Source organism: Aptenodytes forsteri, unplaced genomic scaffold (genome assembly GCF_000699145.1).
Source record: "Aptenodytes forsteri isolate BGI_AS27 unplaced genomic scaffold, ASM69914v1 Scaffold97, whole genome shotgun sequence".
Classification (NCBI taxonomy): Eukaryota; Metazoa; Chordata; class Aves; order Sphenisciformes; family Spheniscidae; genus Aptenodytes; species Aptenodytes forsteri.
Genome location: NW_008795036.1, coordinates 716,046 through 742,359, shown reverse-complemented (window position 1 = coordinate 742,359; position 26,314 = coordinate 716,046). Strand labels below are relative to the sequence as shown.

Here is a 26,314-nt window from a genome sequence, read left to right as displayed (position 1 = left end):
GGGCTTCAGCGGGGCAGGCGCGCTCACGGGTTAATGGCGCTCCTCCACAGAAGCCCCCATCCACCGGGAGGGTTTCTGCAAGGGCAGGAGCCGTCCCTGTGACCGTTCCCCGGCAGGCAGGGAGAGACTAAGGGGTCCCCACTTAGGGGAGGTCGTTTGTCACGGAGGGGAAACAGCCTAAGTTTAACATCCAAGAGATACAGGGTTACTGCTGCAGAGGAAGACGAGGGGATAGGAAGAAAGAAAGCCCGAGGAACTGATTCTCTTGGACAAACTTAAGATGAAAAGCACGTAAGGCAAGATTTCACGTACAGCCCAGAAACCACCGGATTGAAATTGAAATATGAGCCAAATTAGTCAGTATCACCTCAATAATTCTTAACTGAGGGCTGAACACAACCCTACAGAAATCAGCCTAATTCCCCTCCCCCCCCAGCTGCAATTTCTAGGAACAGTGCAAGGTCCCATGGGACCTGGAGTGCCTCCAGACCTCGCTAAAACTCCTCAGGTACAGAGATAGCGACTTGATGCTCTACTGAACCGTCCTCATCTTTGGGACATACTCCCCCTGTCAATCAAAAAAGCCACAATCTTTGTTTTACCCCTTGTCCAACCTGCTGACCTTGCACGTTCCTCTTCTGGGTAAGGAGTCAGCAGTGAGATGGGTCATATGGCACAAGGTCTGGGTGTTCACAGGCCAAACAAGTTACATACGCAAACTCCAGAACGTTAATTAGAACAAGGTAGGCTTGTGTCTTCCTTGTACTTATCTCTGTTCAGGTACTAACAGATAATGCCTTCATTGTGTCCTTCATCAAATCATTTTAAATTCACAATTTTCTAGTAATACTTTATAATTAGAACAGATAAATACTGAAAATTAGCTTTAAGCATTAAATCTGAAAATACTGTGGAAATAAAAAAACCCAGTATCTTGTGTTTCCAGAAAACTATTAAATCCAAAGTTTATTCACACTTCAAACAAAACAAAAAAAAGACTTAAATCTACTGTAAATCTATAAGGATGCAAAGAATACATAGCTGAAGGTAGCAATGGTTTAAGATTTTATTCAACAGGTGGTGCTTTATGTGCTGTTTTTAATGAATCAATGAAAAAAAGATTGTACCTCATGTGTCTTTATTTATTTATTCACCCTATAATCAAATTGCACGGTAGCAATTTCATTCAGTCCCTTAGGCAGGAAACTGATTTCATAATTAAGTTTTCTGCAATAAACTATTTTACACCAAAGTAAGTACATACACAAAGTATAATGTGAAAGTGGATTGAGGATGTTAATATATGCTCAATGCAGTACCATATAAAGATAGTTCTAGAGTCTGCTTCAGTATTGTAAGCGATGTATGTTAGTATATCCAGCACTAATACAGCTCTCTTGTTTTTGGTACAAGTATCTTTATACGGCATTGCAGTGCACCGTGCAAACATATTCCATGAGAAAAATGTATTTGCTGACAGCAAAAACGGCTGTAACAAATGGGTCAGTAAAAAGCCCCCTGGCCATTAGAAGCTTCATTCTCCAAACATAACCTTTACATCCATCTTCTTTCAGAAATCTGATTACGTTTTCCCACATCCAAGTCTTTAGAAAGAAACATGCCTAGCAAATATCAGTGTATATTGAACTTTACTCAAAATAGCATTGCCAAATTTGCCCTCAAGTGTTTCAAACCCATTGATCCCAGACCAGTAATGACACACAAACAGAGAGCTGTCAGTTACTTAAGAAGTTTTGGCACAGTTAGAGTAGGAACTGTAATTTCTTTAAAAATTGGCACATAGTTTGGATTTGGTTGGCTTGAACCTTGATCCAAAGTCTCAATGATAGTCTGCTTCATATCTCTGCTGGCATCGCCTCTCACCGTCAGCAAAGCTGCAATATGGTCATCCCTGCCAGAGGAAGACGGTAAAACTGGCATTAGCAGGAAACTTCGCACAAGTAAGATCTTGTCAGAAATATCACTTAGTTGGCAATCCTTTCACTCAGTTTCAGTGTGTACTTTAATTCTTAATCAGATCTCTAGTCACTCAGCTTTTCCAGCTCAATATAAAGCACTATTTTGGCTGCTCTTAGGACTCTAAAACATATTTTATCCTCCCAAAACACAGAATGGAAGTATTTTCATTATTCCTTTGCTGTACCACTGAGTACTTAAGTACATATACCTCCTAGTCCAGGTCACATACATTTTATGAAAAAAATAATCCTAATATAAGAAAGTGGCTACATTCTAAAATATGAAAAATATGAACACATTTACATATTGTTTTAAAATTCGCCCAAGACTACAAAGAAACTGTGATGTTATCTATCTTTTTAACTTTGAGGGCAAAGAGAATTACCTGATATCTGGGTATTTACTGACTAAAGTTGAAACTTCCAGATAGAGCAGTGAAGGATCAGTTAGCTTGATCACCTCTGCAATGGCTTCAATGATGTCACAGAGTCCTTCAGTGTCCTCTCCAGAGCCCTGCAAGATGAAAAGTAAAAAAAAAAAAAAAAAAAAAATCCCCAAAACAAAAGCAATCCCTCCCAGTATCTACAAACAATCCTTAAATTAGTTGAATTCCCCAAACAGCTGAATTTTCAGACATTCACAAATACTTTGTTTTCTTATTCCCCAAACAGCTGAATTTTCAGACATTAAGAAAACAAAGTATTTGTGAATTGTCACCATAAGCCTCTTCCCTCTTTCCCTGTTCTTCATCCAGAGACCTACCCTCAGAATTATCAGTAAAGAAAGTCACGTCTTACAAACAAGATGATGTATTTATCCACATGGTGATGCATTCTAGTCTTTAACTTTTGCTAATTTGCCAGCATAAACATTAGGAATAACTGATGTGAAAGCCAGATCTCTTCTGAAACATTACTTAAAAACTGGCCCTACATTAGCTTCCTTCTAGTCCTCTGGCCACCAAGGCAGCTTTCAACAACTGATCAACTGAACTGTAATATCTATTTAGTCTCTGGACTATTTTAGTGCTCTTAGTTGCAGGTCGCCTGGTCCTGTCAATCTGGTATTGTTAATTTCATTTATTCCATAACCTCTTCTATCAATGCCTTAATCCGAAACCGATCTTACACAGAATCCCACATAATGAAGGACACTGATGCAGGAGTTGCCCTGACACCTTCCACAGTGAGCAGAGATGAACGCCGCCCCTTCCCCACCCCCTCAGTTTTTCAGGCTTTATCTTTCTCTGCATTCTTTTTGCATTTCATCATCTGTTGGCCCTAAGAGCTTTCTGACAGATTCCTGCTCCTTATGCAGTTAAAAAAAAGATTTAGTATTCATTTTAGGCCTATCTTGTACATTGTTTCTCAAATACCTTTTTTGGCCTGTCTTTCCTATTTCTACTGCACTTTAAATGGGGTCAACATACTTTCTTATTGATTCTAAATGAATACACTGCATGCTACTTAGGTAATAAATAACTGCATCTGCTCGATGCAGTATCACCCTTTCTTCCAGACAGGAAAAGCAAAGCCCATTTTTTTTTTTTTTGTTCCAACAAACAACTGCTTTCTTTTCTTTTACTTACTACTACGAATTCAGGGTACCTGCCTCTGTGAGGCCATTCAAACATTCAGCTGCAGAGAGCTGTATAAACACAAAACAGTAGAAACTGGTGCTCAGCAACTTTAGCAGCAGGCCGGTGTGTGTTCAGAAACTCTGTCTGTGCCCTCAGCTGGCATCCTTGATATTCACAAGCCACCCAACATGTTGGAGACGTGGAGACCTAACTCTAGCCGTTTTCCCCAAGCAGTAAACTCGTGTGGTTTATTCTAAATTACCAGGTTAACAACATTACCCAAAGCAAATACTTACAGCCGCAAGTTTCTTGAACAGAAATCTGAACTGTTCTGCTTCTTTGATCATTCTTTCTGCACCCTCTTTTCTCTCTTCTGCATTTTTGAAGGATATACGTTTTAACATGATTGCTCTGATGTATTCCACAACCACTCTCCGATGGGCCTCAATCGTCATTGTCTGAAAGAACAGAAAAAGGTGGTGGATTATGCCAGCGATACCTGCAAATGTAGCTATTATGTTTAGTCTTTGAACAATTATTAGGCTTTGAAATGTGTATTTGCACTTAATTACCAGTACACAGTTTTTGCTAATACCACACATTTTGAGTGGCTTTAGATTTTCATGATGCTAACAGAAATGAAAACCTGTCCTTCCCTAATGAAAAGGATGTGCCAATTACGAGAAACAACAAAACCAAGATATCTCTAACGACATGTCTGAATTATTTCTGAGGAGCACAGGCATATCCAAAGAGAGAAGAACAAACATGAAATAATTTGGGTGACCCTTAGAACAGACCTGTGCTTGGCCTTGCAGCCTTGCTCTGGTCAAGAAATGACCAGCCATCATAGACGTTTCTGCTGGAGAACGCCAGTACATTGCATAAAGCATTGCAAATCTTGCCTACGTTATCTGTGCTCTGGGTCAAGTCTGGTAAGAAGCCTGGAGAGCCAGCAGCAATCACTTTCTCAGATCTTCCTTAACTGCTTTGCTGTTCTGTGCTTGTCTTTTTACAGGAAATAGCTACTGGTGACTAAGTGAAGCAACTGCTATTGGTGCAAGAGTAATGCTGAGGTTTGCAAATAAAAAAAAACCCACAAAAATCCCTTTACATGTTTTTTCAACTCTAATGTAAGGACAGTCCTTAAATCTCACAAGGCCTCAGGTGGGATTTTTTTCCCCTAAGCATGGTGGCAAAGTTACTTTCGATTAAGAAAAAGCCTGCATAACAGGTAGTCACAAACTTTTTATCATATTTTACTACTATATGTCATGCTTTAGTTTCAATCAACATGTGCTTCCAGTTTCAGTCAAAATTTTGGAGAAAGGTTTCAGGAAAGGGAAAAAAAAAAAAACCAAACCCAAGAAAAGACAGAAAATGACACAGTGCAAAGTATTGGAAATCACAGCCCTCATCCAGGAGGCAGAAAATGTGATTCCAAGTCCTCCTCTGCAGACTGTGCAGAAATAACCAGAATTTACTGGTTGTTCAGGGGTGGCTTCTCTTGCATTTGTGGAACTGATGCCAATTACACAGAGGAAAATTAACTCCACAGAATAGACTGTGGGAGACTGACATGTATGCCCCATTCCACTGAAAAGTAAGTGAAGAACAGCAGCTCTACTACAACTGAGAAAGAGAACACTCAAGAAGAGCCAACAGCGCGATGATAGGGCACGCGAGGAAAACAGCAAAGCAGGATGACTGTAAGATCCAGATCCCCCCTGTTCCAGAATAGTGTCCTACCCATTAAGCTACAGTCTTTACTCAGGTGCTCTGTTCATGTGGCTTTTAAAAATTGGATTTTCAAAACAGGGTTAACCAAGAATTTTTTAAAATCAGAAAAAAAGCCCACCCCAAACCAGGGAAACAAAAAGTGTGTCCCATCCAGTGCTAGCACATACGTTGTCTTGTGCAGGAGATTTTTTTCATGCTAGGAGACAGTGGAATAGCAGGTATGATGAATGACAAAAAATGTGTTTGTGATCATCTTCTCCATAAGGTGGCAATAAACGCTACACGATGAAACACATGTGACTGCAGAGACTGGTATTAACACTTAAAGAAACACATGCCAAGCACTATTACCTCACAGTAACAAACCAGATCTGGAAAAGAAAGCTGTTCCACGGATATAGACTAATTCTGGGACTGACCTAACTTCTTTTGTGTACTTTTTCTGGATTGAAAATGTATATAGTTCACATACATAACAAAGCCTCTAGGATCTGCAAATACTGAAGGTTAAGAGGTCATCAGAGGAACTTCGAGCAGTCCTTTCTGTCTGTTTAAGACTTAAAGTAAGAAAAAGTAAGTGTATGATTTTGAGACTGTGTCTTTTAAGCACTTCTGCTTAGTAAGAGTTTGTTCAAAGACCTCACCTAAATCCTGATCTTGCTAGCTTCAAATATTTCCTAAATCTTAGGGAATCATTTAAGACATGCTATCTTAACTATACAAAACTGAATTTAATTCAATAAAGGATAAAAAAAAAAGTACAATACTACTAAAAGATTAAAGGATAACAGAGAAATCCAGATACCCTTTGATAGACCACAGGAAAAAAAAAAACCAAACACAAAACGAAACAAAACCTAACCTAGCACATTATGCTGCTGTAGCAGTACTTTAAACATGAGTTATGCATTTGTTAAACCTTATGGCACCAATTTAACTACACCTCATTATATGTATTAAAACTAGACATTACAGAATATGCATTTATAAAAAAAAGTAATTACAGACCAGCAAAACTAGTTTCAGAAGAGCTAATTTTATCTGCCTGCAAACTTCTGAGGAGAGGTAGAAAAGTACAAGCTGGTAAGAATACAATCTAGTAACATGCCGGTACATTTTCTGGACTAAATCCTGCAAGTCTGATCTGTCTTTGCAAATATTATATGGCTGTGAACAAAATAGATGAGAGAAATGTTAGATTCAGACTTTTGCAATATGATTACGAACATTTTTTCATTTCCAGTGATGAATCAATTTCAATTTCTGTATTCCAATTCTGAATTTCATTAATGTTCAGAAATTCAAAACCAACATGATATTCAGAGTACATTAGCAAATTATCATAGAACATTTTGCACCTACCTTTTTATAAGGCTTTTTTATTTTTGCAAAGTCATTGAAATAATCCTCTACAGTGACACAGATAGTCCCCACTGCATTAGACCCCATCAACCACTTCTTTGTCATCAGCTCATTGAGATGTGGCTGAGAAGGTAACAAACAATTGATCAGAACAAATTTTTGACACTTTCATCATATCAGTGCAGTTACAAAAAAACAGGAGGCAATTTTAAGTGTCATACATTTCTAAACTATACTCCTTCAAAAGGAATAAGCAGTTAGTGTAGGAAAATGACATGATCAGTTGTCAGAATGACAGTTGCCACAGAGTGCTACCCTGACATACACACTGGGTGTGTATGTAAACCAACTGCACTAACCTGAGCATTTGTTTCATACAAGTTCTCTAAAATCCTTTATTACGTTCTCTATTTATGTGTATATGCTAAATAAAAAATTAAGGTCCAAGGACAAAATTGGCATAAGAGCTGACGATTCCAATTTTAAATACGAGGCACTTTTAAACTATTGTGATAATGCAACTTCATGCTTGATTTCTGGAACTGCTACTGGCTACTCAGTTGTTCCTCTTTGATGGCCCCACAAACTTCCTGTGCCTATACCAAACTTGGTGGCCTACACGCTTTACTCCTTTCCCAGAACTCCACAGTACATAATTCCAGTATTCTCTACAACTACATACCCATCTTGCTTTGTTCGCCCCAGTGGAAAAATTCTTTACATATTAGAGCACGATATTTTATACATGGTAATAGTGACATGAAGCTTGAGGTTAATGAATTTCAAAGAATGGTCATTAGAGTAGATGGAGTGTCTTCTCATAATCAACGAGCACAGTTAGTGAGAAATAAAGGTTTTGCTTAAGAACTCCAAGTTTAAAATAAACACTGCTCCCACATCTTTCTTAATGTGAGTCATTCAAGGTGTTTACGTTAGTCCAAAATATTATCACAAATCTAACAAGTGCCAGAGCACCTTTCTTCACCCCCGCCATTTCTCTAATTTTCTTGCTTCCCTCCCCATACTCCCAATTTCTTTTTAGTAATAAAAAGATTTTTTTTTTCCTGAGGGATTCTATACAAGAAGCTAGAATTCTTAAACGTGGAAATTTATCAGTCAGAAAGGGCCCACCTTTAGAGTCAATTAACTATCTTAATTATAGGTGTACTGCACCTGTACAAGGATGGTAACTTAGTATCAGCAGTAATTTCCCAAATAATTCTTAAAACCCAACTACCTAAGTATAAGACTAAATACAATCTGCTAGAAAATATTCACTATATACAAAGCAGCTGCCTGAAGTCATCCTGTGAAATATAATTCAGCAACCTTTCAGTCTCCTACATGCAAACTATACCAGTGAAGAACAATACTGACGTTTACTGGCATTTTACTAGCACACCACATATAAAACATGTTTAGCAATCAAAAGGCTTCATAACTACTTCATTCCTGAATAATTTTTCCTTATAAAATAGTACTTCTGTTTTTTTAAGGAAAAAAAGTTCTAACCTCTAAATCCATGAAGACTTCATCTAGCAGGCTAGAGCATCCTTCTTTGGCAATGATGTCTAAAGTTGCATCCATGCTTGTATGACTGCTTGACAACGTGTCTTCCATTTCAATTTTCAAGTATTTTCTTTTCAGACTGATTATAGATTCTCTGTGACAAATAATGCTTTTCATCATTCACTGATGCACAATTGCATTGCTACTAAATTTTCGGAGCACATACACAGAAAGAGACATACTAGATAGTCTTATTTTTGCAAGGGGAAATGATGTCTGCTGCTTGGTTTGGAAGCCTTAATTTACTCTCCAGCATGATTTTAGAGTGATCAACCAAGACTACTTGTATGTTGGTAACAAACTACTGCTGATTTGTAGACTTGAGAATGGCAACAGGTATAGATGAACATGGGGTTGGGTGGCTGAACACGGAAACATGAACAACGAGGATTTCTTTCTCCTGTTTTGATATTCTTAATCGAGCAAGCTCTACCCTTACTTTTCTGCAGTTCAGTTCACCTTGATCACACTGCTTGAAGGTGAACTGCGGGAGATCAAATGTAAGAGAAGATGGCAGGCCCCAGGCAAACTAAATGAAATGACTTTTTGGAATTCTGAAAGTTGAAGATAAATTTTTCTTTGGCAATGAAATTCTTGGAATAACAAGTGGATTTTCACTGGTGAGGAGCAATGGCTTGGCTTGCCAAAGGCAAGCACAATCACAATATCTGCCTCCTAAAACAGTAATCTCTTTAAACCTGTTGTCTTTGTTTAGTCAGCTAAACTATCTTAACTGAAATGCTCTTTGTATACAAAAGAAGAGAAGGTCCTGGGAACACATAGTATTACAAATGAAACATCAATACTAATTTTTCCCACAATACTGCAAAAACATGCAGACTTACTTAAAGGTTTGACAGTTGTTGATGACTGCAATCATGTATTGAACATAGCATTGAGGATACTGACGATTTTTAAGGTGTTCTTCTTTATACAGCTGTGCTTCATCTTTGTACCTGTAACATATGTAAGGAATGGCATTAAACAGACAGAAATCTGTAATAACTTAAGTACACCTGTAAGACCAAATGCTCTGTAAGGGCCTGTCAGGCATTTAGAAGTATTTTATAAAGGGCCTGTTGCTCATGTGATGTTTAGTCTCTCTGTTCTGGGCAGAATCCAGCCAAGGAGGCATTTTGTGTCTTCCTTATGAGAAAGAGATATTAATTTGAAATATAAAAGAAAGCAGAACTGACTCAAAAAATTAGAGCCATTTGCGGAGAGGAACTGAAAGTGCCACTCACCAGCACAGAAGAACTTCTGTGGTGAAACTGAGGAAGGGAGGAAGAAAGCAAGAAAAGGAAAGGGAAGAAAAGCTTGGTTGGCATGGATATGATAGGAGCAATAAAGAAACATCCACAGGAAAAACAAGCATTGGAATTGTAGGAACAAGGAGAGGCTGAGGCAGGATAAAGCATTTATATTTTAAAAATTGTTACCTGGTTAGAAATGAATTCATTTGTTGAAGACATAGAAGAAGTACCTTTGTTTTCAAATCTTCATTTATCTGAGCAGCCACCTGAAGATTCTGCTCAAACATCTAAGTTAAAAATAGTTTAGTTATAAAGACAGGCCTTTATCAGTGGTAAACCAAAGACAGAACGCCCATCTTGCTGGAGACTGTCACTAGCACCAGCTCTACGTGCGCTTTTTGTTTTGTTTGGGTTTTTTTAAAACAAGCCCAGACAATTGCTGCTGACTAAACCAAAAATCACTATTTTCATAGGTGTAATTAATAAGTTATTGACAACCATCAATGTATGCTGCAGTTTTCTCCTGATACTGAAAACACTTGCACTCTTTCTTCAGCAAAAAAGGACTTAGTATTTCTAATTCAGTAGGAAGTTGGCTTTACAGTGGATCAAAGTTCTTGGGTCAGCTCCTGCAGCTAGTAATGAATAACCTTATAACTCGAATTCCTCTGCTTTCCCCATATATGAAAGTAGTAAGTTCACATTAGTGAAGTAGAAGGGACCCCTAAGCTTTAGAAACACAACTAGGCACAAGATCGAGGTGACCTACAGCGCACTGTGTTCGAGAGGAGGGGGACTGGAAAGGAAGAGTACAAAGCCAGGTGGAAACATGAGCTGCTTTTATGCTGAGATGATTTTGAAAGTTTCACTGTTACACGAATCTCAACACTGCAGCCTTTGACAGCACAACACTACAGGCAATCAGCCACCAGTTTCTTTGACATCACACGCTTTCTGAAAAGGATTAGATTAAGTCAACCTTGGCACTAATACAAATGTGAAAGAATGTAACAAAAATCCTGGTATAAGACAGGAAAAAAATAAAGTGGGAAACAAATGCAGGAAGAAGAGACCATCTATCTTTCATTGAAGGTACCTAACAAAATATTTGTAAAGAAAAAAAAAAAAAATCACGAAAATGAGCATAATAAGCTTACATTTTTCTGGTTGATAAAGATCACTTTGAAAACTTTCCATTCCCACTACCAACAGCCTTATCTTTTCTGTTTTGAGGCTATTTAATAATTTGGACAGGCATTAATGTTAAACCGAAGTAGTTTTTAAACAGCAACATTTTTGATCTTCAACAGAACTTTTTCTTCCAGTATTAAGGTGTTTGTATAATGCATAATTTATAGGAACAAATACATGCCTAACTACCTCAGCACCATATTAACAAATAATATTCTAATAAATGACAAACATCTCATCTGGTAGGCTTATATTACAAATTTACATGAAGAGACCTAAGTAAAAGCGGTTAACTAAATACAAATATCAACAAAATAGGCTGGGAAAAATATGTTTCTAATCTACACATAAAAAGAACTGACTCTCTAAGTGTTAAAGGGAAATAGGCAAATAAAAACCTCAAAAGAAACAACCCCTCCAACTAACAACTCCACGGGAAAAAAAACTATACTTCAATAGACATAGAAACAATGGCATTCCAAACAGCTTGGTTCCCCCCCTCCACCCCTCCATTCCCCTAAATGCATGTACTGCTTCTGTAGATTTTCTAGAATAACCAAGTTCTCTTATACCTGAAAAACAATAGCTGGGAGCGTAGTCTGATAGTACCCATCTTGATCTGCTTCTGGTTCAGTTTCTTTTATCCAGTCTTTTTTATCTGTCTCCAGTGCTTTTCGTAGCCAGCCAATGATGTTAGACTACATTAAATAAAGCAACCAAGAAAAAGCAAAGATTTTTTTTATTTTAACACAACAAAAAAACCACACTATAATATTGGAATAGCAGCCATTTCCATAATGAAGAGTGGCATAGTTACAGATAATGTTGACCACTCTCATCATCCCTACAGGATATAGGTAACACAGACAAATTAAAATCTGCACTGACAAAGATTAGTACTGGTAAACTAGTGATGTAGTTTGAGTCAAGGTTAGGCACATTTTGAAAGGGGAGTGCTTCAAACACAAACAGCAAGTCAGTTTGTCAGAACCAACATGTTTACTAACTTTGGAAGCATTTATTAAGCCTCAGGCATTAGGTTTCAAATGGAATTTTTCAACAATTGAAAAAAAATTAGGGTAATACTTAATGTAGGAAAATTAGCACGCATCTGCTCGTAGTTCCTTTTACCTACATTTTAGGAAGCTGATGCTTGTTACCGCCGGGGACAAAAACCCAGGATTAGATTAAATGAGTTGTGTTTCTTGAAACTTAAGTGCTGCAGAAAATAGTGATGGAGACAAAATAGTTGGCTCTCCTCCCATCCGACAAACACATTACGCAGCAAACAGACATTAAGAACAACTGTTTTGGGAAGTAGTTTAAGCCAGTTTTCTGATCACTTGCATGACACAGATACCATGGACATATTTGCAGGAGTAGGTTGTAAAGACCAGCGTGTTTGCTAAATATGTAATTGGATTCTTTGTTTTCTGTCTATCTAAAATAATTATCCCTATGTTTTCACAGGGTTGAAGGTTTCTGCCTCTTTTCTACTTTGTTCACGTTTAGTTAAAACCCCTAGTAATATAAAGGTTCATACTTCTTTCCAACGTATAACAGGTACATTAGTGTGCCCTACCATGCAAAATTAAGTATGACCAGTAGGCATGTACAGAAAGGGCAAAAAAGTCTAAAAGAGGTAAATTAAATTTTTTTTTTTTTTTTAAATGTTTACATTTTTAGATCTATTAAATCAGTATTCTTTTGGTCAAAACGCCTATCAGCAGATAGGATAAAGGAAGAAACTGAAAGCTCTACAATCTTCCTGCACAAGAAAGGTTGTTGACCAAACACAGACCTGTAGTTTTCTTCTCCTTTTGACTACAGTGAGTGGCCTGTCAAGTGCTGTATCTGCTAAGTACATATAGTACCATCTTCAATTACGTGAAATGATGTACTATCTTTATTGCTCATAAGCATGGAACTGCTCTGATGAGATACGATTTGCAAAGAAGAAATAATCTTTTAAGCCAGCAGCCCAGGGGACATCAACATTTTTCACCTTAAGATCATCGTTTACAAGAACTTTTTTTCAAGATGAAGTGCTTTTGGGGGGGGGGGGGGGAGAAGCTATTAAAAAAATCTGTTAAATCTATTAGCATTTTATTTCTCAAGAAAATGAGACATTTTTATTGACTTAAACATCAATATTTAAGTTGATAGTCACAATTAGGAAATACTTTCATTTACCCAAACAGAACTAGTTATATTTTGTTTATAAACAGTTTTAAACACAACATCAAAAGAAATAAAGTAGAAGCGTAACTGGGGTTGGGTAGAAAATTGCACCAGAGTCCTGTGAAACAAAAAGGCAGTTTCAGTATTTTCTGCCTTAAAAAGAAGACACAGCCAAAAATCAAAACCAGCAAGAGAAAACCACTCTGTGTTTAACAGAATAGCAGCTTTGCTTTATTTTATTTATAGAATATAAATACAACAATGTTCTATATATAATACTTTTCAGTAAGTAGGGAAAAAACATTTCTGAAAAACCAATATAGCCATGCTTTTTTTATCTTAAGAGGGGACAAAATTAATTCAAAGGCATTTCCTGAGTCAAGCCAAAAGTAGCTTGAGAAAACAAACCAACATTTTTTTGTCCTAAACGTAAGTGCAGAAAAATAAACTTTTATAAAAGTCCTAGGAAAGCTAATGTGAAGCAGAGCAACTTCCTTGAGACATAAGATGATCGGTTCATATTATTGTGATGAGTATCAAGTCCAAGTAGTTGCTGTTGCTGGACGTATTTTAGTAGCTAACACATCCAAAGAAGCAAAAAATTTCTCTCCTCTGCTTAGCAGAGCTCCTAAACTTAGGAGGAGTAGGAATTCGGTTGAACAATGTAAGAACAGCAAGTCCAAAGTTCCAACTATCCCAATACCCAGCCTCAGAGGCAAATCAACAGTGGATGTTTAAAGAAAAATACATTTAAAAACCTGACAATCACATACTGATTCCTTTGCCATGTAGTTGACCGATTTCCAGCGACTCTTAGGTAAGCAACAAGCAGTGTCTTTAAGATGCACTTGAAATGGCATCCACAAAAGGAAATTATTCACATGCAGTCAACAGGCATGAAAGGAAAAAGACCATTAAAAGAATCACACTGGAAAACATTAACATCCTGATTACCTTGAAAAGATCACATCTGTATCAAATGTTGGTGTAGTCACTATAGGGACCAAGCTGCATTCATTGGCTTGTAAGTACAGTAATACCTAACATACTAGCACTATAAATTTAGATGTATGAACACTGGAATTCCTTCCTTTCTAATAAAATATGATTAATACAGTCTGTAAAGCATAATTATTCCTTGCAATGTCATGATTCATATCTATAAAATCATCTGATTATAATTTTATAAACAGACCTACACATAATTATAAGAAAATTTATAAAAGTAATGATATTGAGTTCACATTTGTCACATTAGTTTCCTCTGATGGAAGAACAGCACTGAGGCACTAATGCAGCTATAAACTTATCCAAAGGTGTCTTTGCATTATTATTACTCACAGTAAGTGTTGACATATACTTGCTGAGAAGCTGGTCTACCACATTTTGTGAAATCAGAGGATTCAGAGAATTTACATCCACTTCGGGAGACAGTTCTGAATTTCCCATCATCTCTGTACTATGAAGTTAAAAAAAAAAAAAAAAAAAGACATTGCAGATTAGTGAAGAAAAATGAGATAAGAAGTTAAAAACTATGCAGCTTTTTTTGTATGACCACTGTAAGGGGCAATATTTCAATACCTATACTTTTTGAAAAGTTCTTAATATTAACTGCAACAATAATTTCATTTACAAGGAATGTAAATAAAACTATATAAAAGAAAGAACAGGATGTAAAATATGCAGCTTTTTTTGTATGACCACTGTAAGGGGCAATATTTCAATACCTATACTTTTTGAAAAGTTCTTAATATTAACTGCAACAATAATTTCATTTACAAGGAATGTAAATAAAACTATATAAAAGAAAGAACAGGATGTAAAAGCTATAACCCAGCATATTAAAAAAAAAGAAAGAACAGGATGTAAATTTAAATACTCAACCTTTTCATGTGTTTCTAACTTTTATGTACGAGAATTAGCGATTGCTTAAGGCTGAATAAAAGCCAACTGGTTCAATCTGTGGGCTCTTAATTGGGGACATTTTTATATGTCTTTTAAATTTCAGAGGTGATGACAGACAACTTGCACATTCTGAATTTCAGAATGGGAAAGATCAGTGAAAAGTATGAAATACTCTCCTGAGAGTTTCTCAAAAGAGCTTCTGTTTTGCTGCTTGTATCACATCCATTTCAAAGCTAAAATATATTAAAAGAAAATCTACCAATGCTTCCTGTGTTGGTAGAGAATACACCTAATGTGAGAGGAGGAGGCATCTTGCATGCCAAATCAAAAGTGCACTTCATGGGTACTGTTATTATAACAGCACCATTAGCTATACATGCTTGCAAAGGAAAATTCTTGATTTTATAGGATTAGAAGAAACTAGAGCAACCCTCAAAAATATTTTTACAAGGATTTTTTAAAATTAATACTTCACAGTGATATTTTGCACCTATATATTCTAAGATTATATAATCAGTTGCTTGTATACCTAAAACAAACCCCCCCCCAAAGCTATGCCAAAGCACAACACAGCAAGAACTCTTAATATTTCATGCTCAAAAAATCAATAACTCAAAACCACACTCTTCAGAGAGTGCTTTATTAACAGTTGATGGAAATATATTCAATCATAATAACATAAATTGTTTCACGTTCCATTTCTAGTGTGCTTTTCAGAAGGAAGCCACAAATTCTATATTTACAGTAGCAACTAGAAAAAACAAATAGCAAATTTAAAAAAATGCCTAAACAAGTGTTTAGTCTGCATATTTCTGCAAGTTAAAGTTGTTCTCTGGGTACATGCAGTGAGTCAGCATAGTGGTGCTTCCACATCATGAAAAAAAAAAAATCTCAAAGCACTAAAAAAGACATACTATGGCTAACTACTGAAAAACCAAAATTCTTGTCTTTGAAACCATAAAGGCTACTGTAACTGAACACTTTACATTTGTAGCATCTTCCTGAGCCTGTAGGAAAAGAGACTGAAATCTTTTAAGTGGCTCAAGCTAGTCAGAAAACTGAATTCCATTCTGTTGCTGTTTACATAAAGAATACACATAATAGCAGGACCTGCTCTAGGCTTTTTCAGAGGAAATGTTAGAAGCTGTTTATGGCACTGTACCATATTAGAAAATATTTCTAGCCTCGTTATACTATCATTATCCCTACTTCACAAGGTCACAGAGAATTAAATCTTTCTCAAAGCTTATCAACTGAAACCCCAAAACAAAGACGACAGGCTACCTCTAGCCCCCAAAGACAAAAATTCTTCCTATACACAAGTTCTCTTTCCTGATTGCTACAACCCAAGTGTCTGGGGGAAAGGACGTGACAGACAACCCTCTTGGACATGTCAGGAGGCTTCTAACTGTAGGGAAGAGTTACTTCCCTTCAACAAAAAGTTTATAAACAAGTTGAAATTTCAACCAGAATTGTATTATCTGGAAACTAACATTTTAGAAAGCTTCTATTCTGCCTCCTATGCCAGGCTTGCCTCCAATCCTGCTCTGTCTTGTAAAAGGAGGTACTTGATCCAGAGACAGCATCCAGCTAGATATATAGTACCATTCCTTCTGTTCCTTAGAGTGAAATTGTTGACACTGTCTGTAGCAATGCTGGTGAATTAATCTTAGCAGTTTTGACAACACTGCATCAGTATCTGATAAAATGATGCTATGAATATGGGCATCAGGATCTTACAAGGCTTATATTTTCCCTAAAACACAGATTAGAGTCCAGGTCCCAACCCGGTAGAGGTTTAGTAACAGCAGTTGCTAAAGTTTCCAAAGCTCTCATTGACTTAAATATGAAAGACAAATACATCTAGCACAGTAAAACTGCATCCCACTCAAATATTAAAGGCTATTATTCCACAAGGAGCATCACTTTGTTTCTCAGCTATGAGTCAAATACAGTTCTAAAAACAGCTTCTAAGACATGCTCTAGTAAAGAAGAACACGATGCTTTTAAAACTCCTATCTTGCAAATATTGTAAACAGAAGTTATGCCTGGCTTTCCTACCAATTCGTTACATGGAAAAAAACCTCAGTGCTTCTCTTAATTGGTCAGTATTTTCTCAGCTGGTTTTGAAGTGCAGCTGTAATACTAAAATACAAATTTGTATGTTCCCTCTACTATTCAATTACATTTAATAAAAGTAGAGAAAGATTAGAAAGGACAAAACTATCTTCTATCATACAATGTTCCATAGAAGTGAACAAGGAATGTAACAGCAGTTTAGAATCTATTTTTCATACAGGGAAAAGAGGGTGAAATATCACAGAAACACGGTTCTCATGATGTCATATAGGCCATCCTCCTTCACAGTTTATTATAAACATATCCCTATAGAGAATTGTTTGTTGTATTGTTAAGAGATGTCCAGCAACTGAGATTTGGTAAACTCTGCAAGTATCCCACTTGAGCACTTTACTTTTCCCCACTCACAAGCCTGAGCTGATTTCTTCTTCCACTGTCCACTACAAACATACACAATAGCTAATTATCATTATTTTTATAACAGTTTATTGTATCTGTAAGAATACAATAACTGTACTGCCCTCTCAGGCTTTTTTTTTTTTTTTTTTTTTTGAGAAGAGAGAAACTCAAAGCCTTAATTTTTTTCCTGAGATATTTCCTCTAACTTCCGTCACATTTGTTACATGGATATAGAGGGGAGAAGTGCGTTCCCAGGTATCTTATACCGTGTCTACTTCTTTCACTGTTTCACCTCCTTTACAAGATTCTGCCATCAGGTGCTACGAGCCATGTAACTTGCTTTAGGAGGAGTGATCCCTTTTTGATTTGTTTGCTTTGTAAATAGATGCAACACTGACTTTGTTCCCTCCCTTTGCCCTTCATAGGAAGGAACGCATGGATTGAGAGAGCTTGAGCTCTGAATTGTCTAATTCAATAGCAATCTGCTCTACTTTCTGAGGGAAGGGTAGAAGGGCAATTTTAAGACCAAGAATTGCGTTACTGGAACATCAGCCCCGGGACATAAATGAAGAACCTGGGAGCAGGATTTCTGCCGAGGCCATGCCCCTATAGGTAGAGGGATTCACACATTTCTGATTTTCATTCACTGTGGAGTTATTCCTCTGGCCTTCTATTAACAAAGAAGAAAAGGCCAATGAACTCAGCTCCTTATTAGTAGCTGCATCTCTCACATAACCTGCACAGGTATGTAAGTATGCATTAGTGGGTGCTCCTGATTTTTCCCTGCAGGGAAGAAAAGCAGGAGAACTTTGCAGTGTAGAGCAAAGCACGGAGTTCTGAACACAAAATGAATCTTAAAGCTGGTTATAAAAATTCTACAGAACAGTATTATCTCCTACCTATTTGCTTTATGGTATTATACTCTAAATCTATCAAGCATCCAATTTGTTGAATTAGTGAGATTGAACAACTGAAGACGGCAAAAGTGTACACAGTGCAGACTGTGGGTCAATGCCAGCTATTGAGAACAGGATTATAGTCATGAGCCACAGAAAGGCTTTTTCCCAAACAAATCAGTTGCTCTAGTAACTACATGCCAGCAAAAACTAAACAGTTGCCATTTGAGCTGTTTCTACCTGGAGGATGAAAAACAAAAAAAGACATAGTGCTTAAGTTATCCCAACGAAGCACACAACTCAAAAGGAAAGAGTTTAAGAGTATCACAGGAGACAACCTGTAAGCAGAAATTCTTCTAAATAAATAAATCGCCACACAGTTCTGAGAAAACCTGAAGGAAGTTAACTACATTCTTTCCATTTAACAGTAATGAAGCAACACTGAAACAGTCCCAACCCCTGTAAAAAAGAACAATAGAAAGTTGATAACCATACAAATCTTCTGGGGCTGTGGCCAGCAACAAACATTTTGTTTCACACACATGAACTCTCAGTCTCTTCTGCTCTTCCCAATACTTCACCAAACTGGCATACAAATACAAGGTGACTGTAGCTTCAAGCAGGTCTTTAACTGCATTAAAACTTTAAGCTTACAAAGCAACCCAAAATCACATATTAGAAAATGCAAACAAGTTTTAGGGACCAATTTCCAGAAAGCAAAATGCATAACAAATATCAAACCAGCAAGTTCTTTACTATTATCCCTCTACTGTTTTATCTTCTTTTAAGTTAATAGACATGCAAATATTAGCACATAAACTGTGTTTTGCACGCTTACTCTCAACTATTGCTAACAGAAAAGATAAGGGGACCTTACCTTTTGTATGTATTTAAAACCCAAGTTAGAAGGCTAACAATCTCATTTGCTTCTAGATCCTCTGCAGCAAGCTCTTGCATGCGGGTGGACAAAGCTTGATGGTACATGTTTAGCAATTTGTTGAAAATATCATAATGTGTAGGAAAACATTGATCCAGCAGGGTTTTAGCCACGAGCAGGTCATCAAGGACGTATTTACGTATGATTTCTAGATGGCGCACAAGCCACATTTTGTCAGATTCTCTAGTATCTGCTTGAGTGCCTTCAATTCGTGTGCTCACAGTTCTTTCCAAAATGTTGAACATTTTTTCTTTCCACTTCTTTGGTCTGCCAGGAGGTATGAACCCAGTTTGTTTTTTCCGGTCTAACATGCGCCTGTCAATTTTCTCCTCCCTCTCAATTATCCTAACAACAGAAACAAGCAAGGTTGGGTCTCGACGGACTGTAACAAGAGATCTTTGAACCACCATCCAAAGTTGCTTTGCCAACTCCTCAGAAAGTTTCTGCATATCCCCAAAGTATGTATGGATGAGGTTCATGTCATGTGTGTTTTTGCTGTCCATGCGATACTGCTCATACATCAGGTTATCACGAGAACACTCTAAATCCATCAGTTTTCGATGAGCTTGCAGAAGTTCCCCTCGCTCAATCAGATCTTGGGTCTCCCTGACTATCTCTGGAACTGAAAGGTAGGCAAAGAAGAAGAAAAAACAAAAAGACTAAAACAACACAATCAAAATATAAAGAATAAATACAAGACAATAAAAGCCCTAGGAAAAAAGCTGGAGAACAGCTGTAGTAATCTTTTGAAATAATTTAAAGGAAATAATTTTGAAGTATGCAAAAATTGTTAGTAAATACTATGTATCTTTATACATTATTAACTATAACGCTCCATTTTGATCAGTGGCTAAACAAAGGTCATAGTGCCAACAGAACAGAATTTCCTTTCTTCCCCCTTAAAAAAAAAAAAATCCATGAAAGTCTACTATGAAACAAATTGCAGTACTAGCTTTCTTCTTTTTTATACAAAAGGCTTTTAACTTGCCTGACTAAAAGTCACTTACCCTGTTGAACCTGAGGCTGCATATACCCAACAAATACTGAATTTTACCTCCTTCTTGAAGGAACAGTTTTTGCCTGCCTAAGGCACAAAGGAAGAATAGGGATAATTACCTATGCTGCTAAACTATTTAGAAGATTTGTTTTCTTTATTATTTTTCAGTATTTGAGGAATACTATAGAAGAGGATTAGGATCCTGTGGGGAAAAGAACTGAAAAATCTCAGCAGAAAAACTGTCGCTGCAAAAGAGGCAGCTAGTGATAAAACTGGCAGCCCCAAAAAAGGCTTGAAGAGACAGTTGTACACAATCATTAATCATGATGAAAACCACTTGGTTTATAAAACAATTGTTTTGTTCAGAGTGAAGTTATCATACTGTTTAACAATCCTGGGGGGAGATGCTTCACACTAAAAACCTCTCAGAATACCAGAGAAGAAAAGGCTTATTGTCTCAATTGCATTCAGTGTAAAAGAAAACAACACCCCCAAAATAACTCAGCATTGGAACATACAGAATTTTGTTGTTCTTTGTTTTTTATTGCCAGACATTGCCTGTAACTGCTACTCTTTTTCTTAAGTTGCACACCATATCCCAGTTTGGTACTGTAGATACACTCTTGCAGAGATTAAACACATCAAGCTGGTATGACTGGGAAACAATTTTTCTTTATATTACTATCAGGAGAGGAGAGAAAAGACTATTTAAATAAAATCAAAGGGGTATGATAGTTTTAGCTCCCATTATAGGGGTGAAATTCTTAAAATTACTTATAAGCAGAAAAGTCCTGGCAAGGAATTCGCCCTGATTCAAGATGGAATAGAATGTGCACCAAAAAGGCTGCATAAAAGGACAGAGGTAATCCCATTTTCTTTATGTTTACAGTATCCATTGTATCACATTAATCTTATTTAATTTTGCAAACCTTCGCACTTGTGCAGTGGTCCAAGGAAGAAGTGTCTCCCATGTATAATTTCTTTATGCATGAGTTGGTTTCTGTGATTGTGCTGCCTGATTCTGAAGCAAGGACTGTGCCCAGTTGAGACTGAACTTCAGGTAGTTTATACTTACACTTGTAACGTTAATGGAAATCCTTGAGGCTCCTAACAGTTGTGTGAGAAAGACCGCCAGGGAATCTTTGACTGGAGATCTTGCTGTTTCATATTTTGCTTTTGTTTGCAAAAAATTTTCACTTCCTAAAATCATTTGGGACTATTTTTAGCCAACAGGCTTGCTGTAGGTGCCCGACTCATTGGCAACATTCCAGATCTTTCCAAATTTTCTTTCTGTACATGCCGCTTGCGTATTTCAGTCTTTTATACTAAACATGTTATTCCTGCTACTGATTGCTAGCAAGAAGCTTCTTTGTGACTTGTGTTTGATGATGAGATAGGCCAGATTTGAAGATCTTACAGCACAATTTAGACTCAATATATATTAAATGGTTACCAGCTACTTCCCTGAACGTGATGTGCAGGTGATTCTTCCTTAGTTCTTCATTCCCAGTGAGGTTTAAAGTTCTCGATGTTACTTGACAACCTTACAGCTGTTAGTACTATTTTAATGTGGTAGATTATTATAAAGAACATTAGATTACCTGAAAAGATGTTCTTGAGATTTTCTACAGCAGCTGCCAGTTGGCTATGTTGCACTACAGCATCCTTAACATCCTTGAGGTTTTCTATGGTGTTGATGCTCTGTCTCCAGTCCTTATTGACATCTATCAAAGACTGCTGAATGTCCTTTACATCATTCAGTGCATTGTGCAGTTGACTTAAACCTGTTCGTACTCCATCTAACTGGGACTGGATTGCTGCCTTAAATACAAACAAAAAGACAAAAGAAAGAACTCATATTAAACATTGTAAGTTATGTATTTTCAACATTTCTCAAGAATTAGTTCATTTCAGTATCTAACATTTTCAGAGCAAAAAAAACCTGAAAAGGTAATATTATAGCTTACTAGAAATGTGTAACTTGCTCTGCGTGTGTGCAGATGTTCTTTTTTTGAAGTTCTGAAGTTGCATATAGTTTTAAAGGACCTAGATACCACTGGTTCGCCTACAAAGCTACCATAGGAGCTTAGTCAGATAGATCATCATCTTTATAAATCTATATTAAACCAGGATCATGAGAAGGCAGAATGAGACTTCTTTGCATTTCCTTCACAGATTCATTTCAAAGCGGGATATCAGAAGAAAGCTGATCCAGATGTTTCAACAGGACGCTTGGTATCTACAGATTCACAAAGCTTTTTACTAAGGCAATTACAAATTTTGACTGGCAACTGAAAATGTTCTAAAAAAAAGTAGTATCTGAAATGTTCAAAAAAAACCCCAAAAACCAAAACAACCGAAACCCTCCGGCCTGTCGTGCCTGAAAGCAAAACAAAATCAAAAGTAATTCAGTCAAAACAAAAAACAACAAAACCCCAAACTGAATAAAATTTCGACACTGTGAAACATCAACAACCAGACCAACAATCCATCTACTAGATTATTTTGGCATAAAGAGAAGTTATTGACATAGATATCTCTTGTGACAGGTGACACTCGAAATAGTGACTCTTCAAATAGGCTATTAGTCCTGAACATCATTTGACAGTCCAGACATCTTACAGAAAATGCGTTATAGTGCATATCCGAGTGAAAGAAATCAAATCACATCCACAGCATGCTTTTTATATATGTATTTTTAAAAAGACATGACTAAGATGAAATCAGCTGAGTGGAAAATGAAACTGGAAATAACAGACTTCAAAAGACAAGCCAAAGGCAAGACATCAGTGAAAACTCAGTTGCATATCTCAAGGACTTGAAGTAACCAGTAAAGAAATTAGGTACTAATAGTTTTGCTAAGCTCAAAACATTTTTTTTTGCCATACTTTTAAGGCCAAAAAGCTTGGGCAGTCATGGAACTTTTTGTCTGATACTAGAAGCCAAGGAGGAAATCCTGGTAACTATGAACATTTATTGTGTTTTAAATGCACTGGGAAAGTCCCAGAAAAAATGCAGTGATTCTTAAACTACCGCTATTTATGTACTTTCAAATTATGACATGCTGATTTTATTGATAAAAATGTATTTTCCTGTCAGACTCAGTACAATTAAGCAGTGGTAAGGCATTTTTGTACAATATCTATTTACAGAACTGCTGCATTAACACATTTTTCCCCTACAGGAACTGAGGTAATTAGGATACTCAAAACATTCAGTACGATACTCAAACACAATCTTCTGAAGCTGACCGTAAAGTATTTTAAAAATCACATGACCATTAAATGTTCAATATTTCTGATTTGATATTTCAATTTCTTCTGAGGCAAATCTTCCAAGTATTACAGATTCAAATTTTTGCCTATTAACTTTTGCAGAAACTTGATTATGTTAAACAGAAACAATCACTAATCTTGGTCACTGACACAAATGGCCAAGGAAAATTCTAAGAACAGACATCCATCCATATTCAGTTTGTCTTCTAGTAGTCAGTTGGGGCCAGAAGCCAGGGAGGGGGGACAGGGAGCGAGGCATGTTCTAGCATTGTGGACTTCGCTTCCTAAAATGCATATTCATCTTAGATTGGACTGACCAGCACTGCATTAAAAAATGAAAACAAAACCAAGCCATCCTAGGAACAGGGCTCAAAACTTCATTTTTATCTCTTTTCAAGTGACAGCCCTCAACATGAAGCCATGAAACCAGGATCCTGGCTGCCTGGTCTCCCTAGAGCCCTATGGTTCAAATTCATGATTGCACAGCAGCTAAAAATCAAAAGGTAGAGGATTCAAGCATGTTTATACTCAGGAAAACCCATGACCTATAAACAGAATTTCTTCAGGATGAGAGAAAACCAAAACCTAAGTTCTCCCATTGACTGAACAAGTGCACAAACAAAGATGGCTGCCGATGCTCATAACTTTTCAGGCTCTGGAATAGAGTCCAAGCAGCTCTTTGCCTACATTTTGGACTGCAGAGCCCAGAAGTACCAGCCTACAGTGCCAGCTGGTGCTTATCCACCCATCGTTTCAGAGTTCTGCTACCAATCCTTAAAAATACTGCTTCACTAGCTTGACACAATTCAAAGCAGTTTTTCCTGTAAGAATTTATATAACGCAGGAAGAAATGCAGAGAAGGATGTAAGAAATGGACATAACTAAATATTTGGGAGAGGATATAGAGAGAGGAGTAGGATAACTAACTGGAGGAGATGCTGGTTTTTTGGGCAGAACACCATTCCAGATGTTTGCTGCTTCATCCCTGTAAGTGACACACAACTATTACCCTGGTTTTCCACTCTTCACCCTTGATTGACTTGATTATCTTGATTCATCTGAAGAAAATGATGACAAAAATGAAAGCATATTCAGTCAGAAAGAAGCACCAACATGCTCACACTAAAAGATTTACCATGTGTTCATTCACATAGATGAAGCAGCTGAGGTTTTTCAACAGTGATCCAACCTGAAAAGTCAGCAACTCCTCCGGCTGATGATCCTGATGACCCTGTCTCTCCATCTTCCACATCATACATACACACAGTTTAAATACAGAGCAAGAGTATTTCTTACATCCTCTCTGTGCTCCCATCCATTATAGCAATTCTTTGAAGCAGCTGAGGTTTTTCAACAGTGATCCAACCTGAAAAGTCAGCACGGCTGACGGCTGATGATCCTGATGACCCTGTCTCTCCATCTTCCACATACACACAGTTTAAATACAGAGCAAGAGTATTTCTTACATCCTCTCTGTGCTCCCATCCATTATCAATTCTTATTATTTCTTACATCCTCTCTGTGCTCCCATCCATTATAGCAATTCTTATGGGAAAAACTGCTTTGCTATCCATTGCATCACTAACCATCACCTGTTTCAGGAATGCATCCTGAATGGATTAAGGTGTATTGTATTTCTTTTTGGAACAGATATTTCTGACCATTTATAGATGACTGAAGTTAAGGTAACTTAAGGAAAATGACAAGGAAACTAACTATAAAGTGGATTTAGGCATTTACAAAACTTACAAAGTCATGTTTAGTCACCACTGTCTCCAGAAGCAGCCAGTAGGCAAATGACTGTGCTCATATATTATAAATAGATTACAGTAACTAAACAGCTGATCCATTGTTAATAGACTCCACTATATGCTTCCTGCCTTAAATCTGAAAAACCTAGTCCAAGTCATCACAAAAATTTCTGTTTCTATGCTACAGACAAAAATTAACATCTAATTTGCTAACAGATTTTTTTTCACTGTGAAAGAAGACAGGCTCTCTCCTACTTCATGCAGGCTCCCACAAAGAAGGAGCCATCAAATAGTTGTAAGATAAACTAACTTATTCTGAAATATAGTATTAGATACAGTGCGTACCAGCCATTTTGATCTGGTAAATCAAAAAATATTTCCCAAAACACTTTTCTAAGGCTCTACTCCAATTACTTAATATAGTGGTCTAAAATGACTGTTGGCTAGCGAGTACCAGTGAAGGAAGAAAACACAGAACTCAGTAACATATAGACACTAAACACAGGATGATCTTACTCATATTTCAGGCTAAGTCTGTGTGTGTACACGCGCATGCGTGCGCTCACATGTACACGTGAAAGAGGCAGAAAATCGTGGGGTACACTTCTGCAAGAGACAAGAATGTGATAGATTTTAGCTATCTTCCATAAACCCATGTAAAAGTCAGAGACTAAACTGACTGATCTTTTTCAGATGCAATAATTTTTTTGTTACAAGTTCAGTATTCAGTCATTAAGACAAGGGTTTGTTGGCTGACAGGATACACAGCACGAGGGTAGCTGTCCATGGATAAGCTGTAGAAGTTACAGGACATAAGAACACTTGAAATGCTTGAATAAAATTTCAGTAAGACGTACAGCATTAGTTTGCATTACTTTCAGGATGAAAAGTTTCTGTTTTGGACACAGAGCAAAAATTAAAGTCCATGGTTTAAAAGTATCTGGATGAAAATGTAGAATCAAAAAACAGAAGGAAAAAAAAAAGGTACATTCATGCTGCACCACGGACACTCAGGTTTATTAAACTTTGTACCTTGAGTCGAGCTTCTACTGAAGCCTTCTTACGAGCTTCCCTCCTGCGATACTGCTCCACTTTATCCAGCTGATCAGGACGCTGAAGCATTCCTGCTACTCTCTGAACAGCTGTTGCAACTGCTTCTCTATCCGTTTCCTCCATTGTTGATTAGGACCTCAAAATGCCTTCATAATTTAACAGTACTG

At 37.1% G+C, this 26,314-nt stretch overlaps 1 protein-coding gene across 1 annotated transcript; it reads right to left on the bottom strand.

The window, feature by feature from the left end:
* Window positions 1-1,051: 1,051 nt before the first annotated feature.
* Window positions 1,052-26,314, bottom strand: EXOC3 (exocyst complex component 3). The gene is made up of 12 exons (XM_009276643.2): window positions 26,127-26,314; window positions 21,670-21,889; window positions 19,012-19,693; window positions 14,197-14,314; window positions 11,247-11,372; window positions 9,670-9,770; window positions 9,076-9,186; window positions 8,174-8,324; window positions 6,662-6,784; window positions 3,856-4,017; window positions 2,366-2,493; window positions 1,052-1,912 (listed from the first exon to the last, which is right to left on the bottom strand). The coding sequence occupies exons 1-12, from the start codon at window positions 26,268-26,270 to the stop codon at window positions 1,741-1,743; spliced, it is 2,238 nt and encodes a 745-aa protein (XP_009274918.1). The 5' UTR covers window positions 26,271-26,314; the 3' UTR covers window positions 1,052-1,740.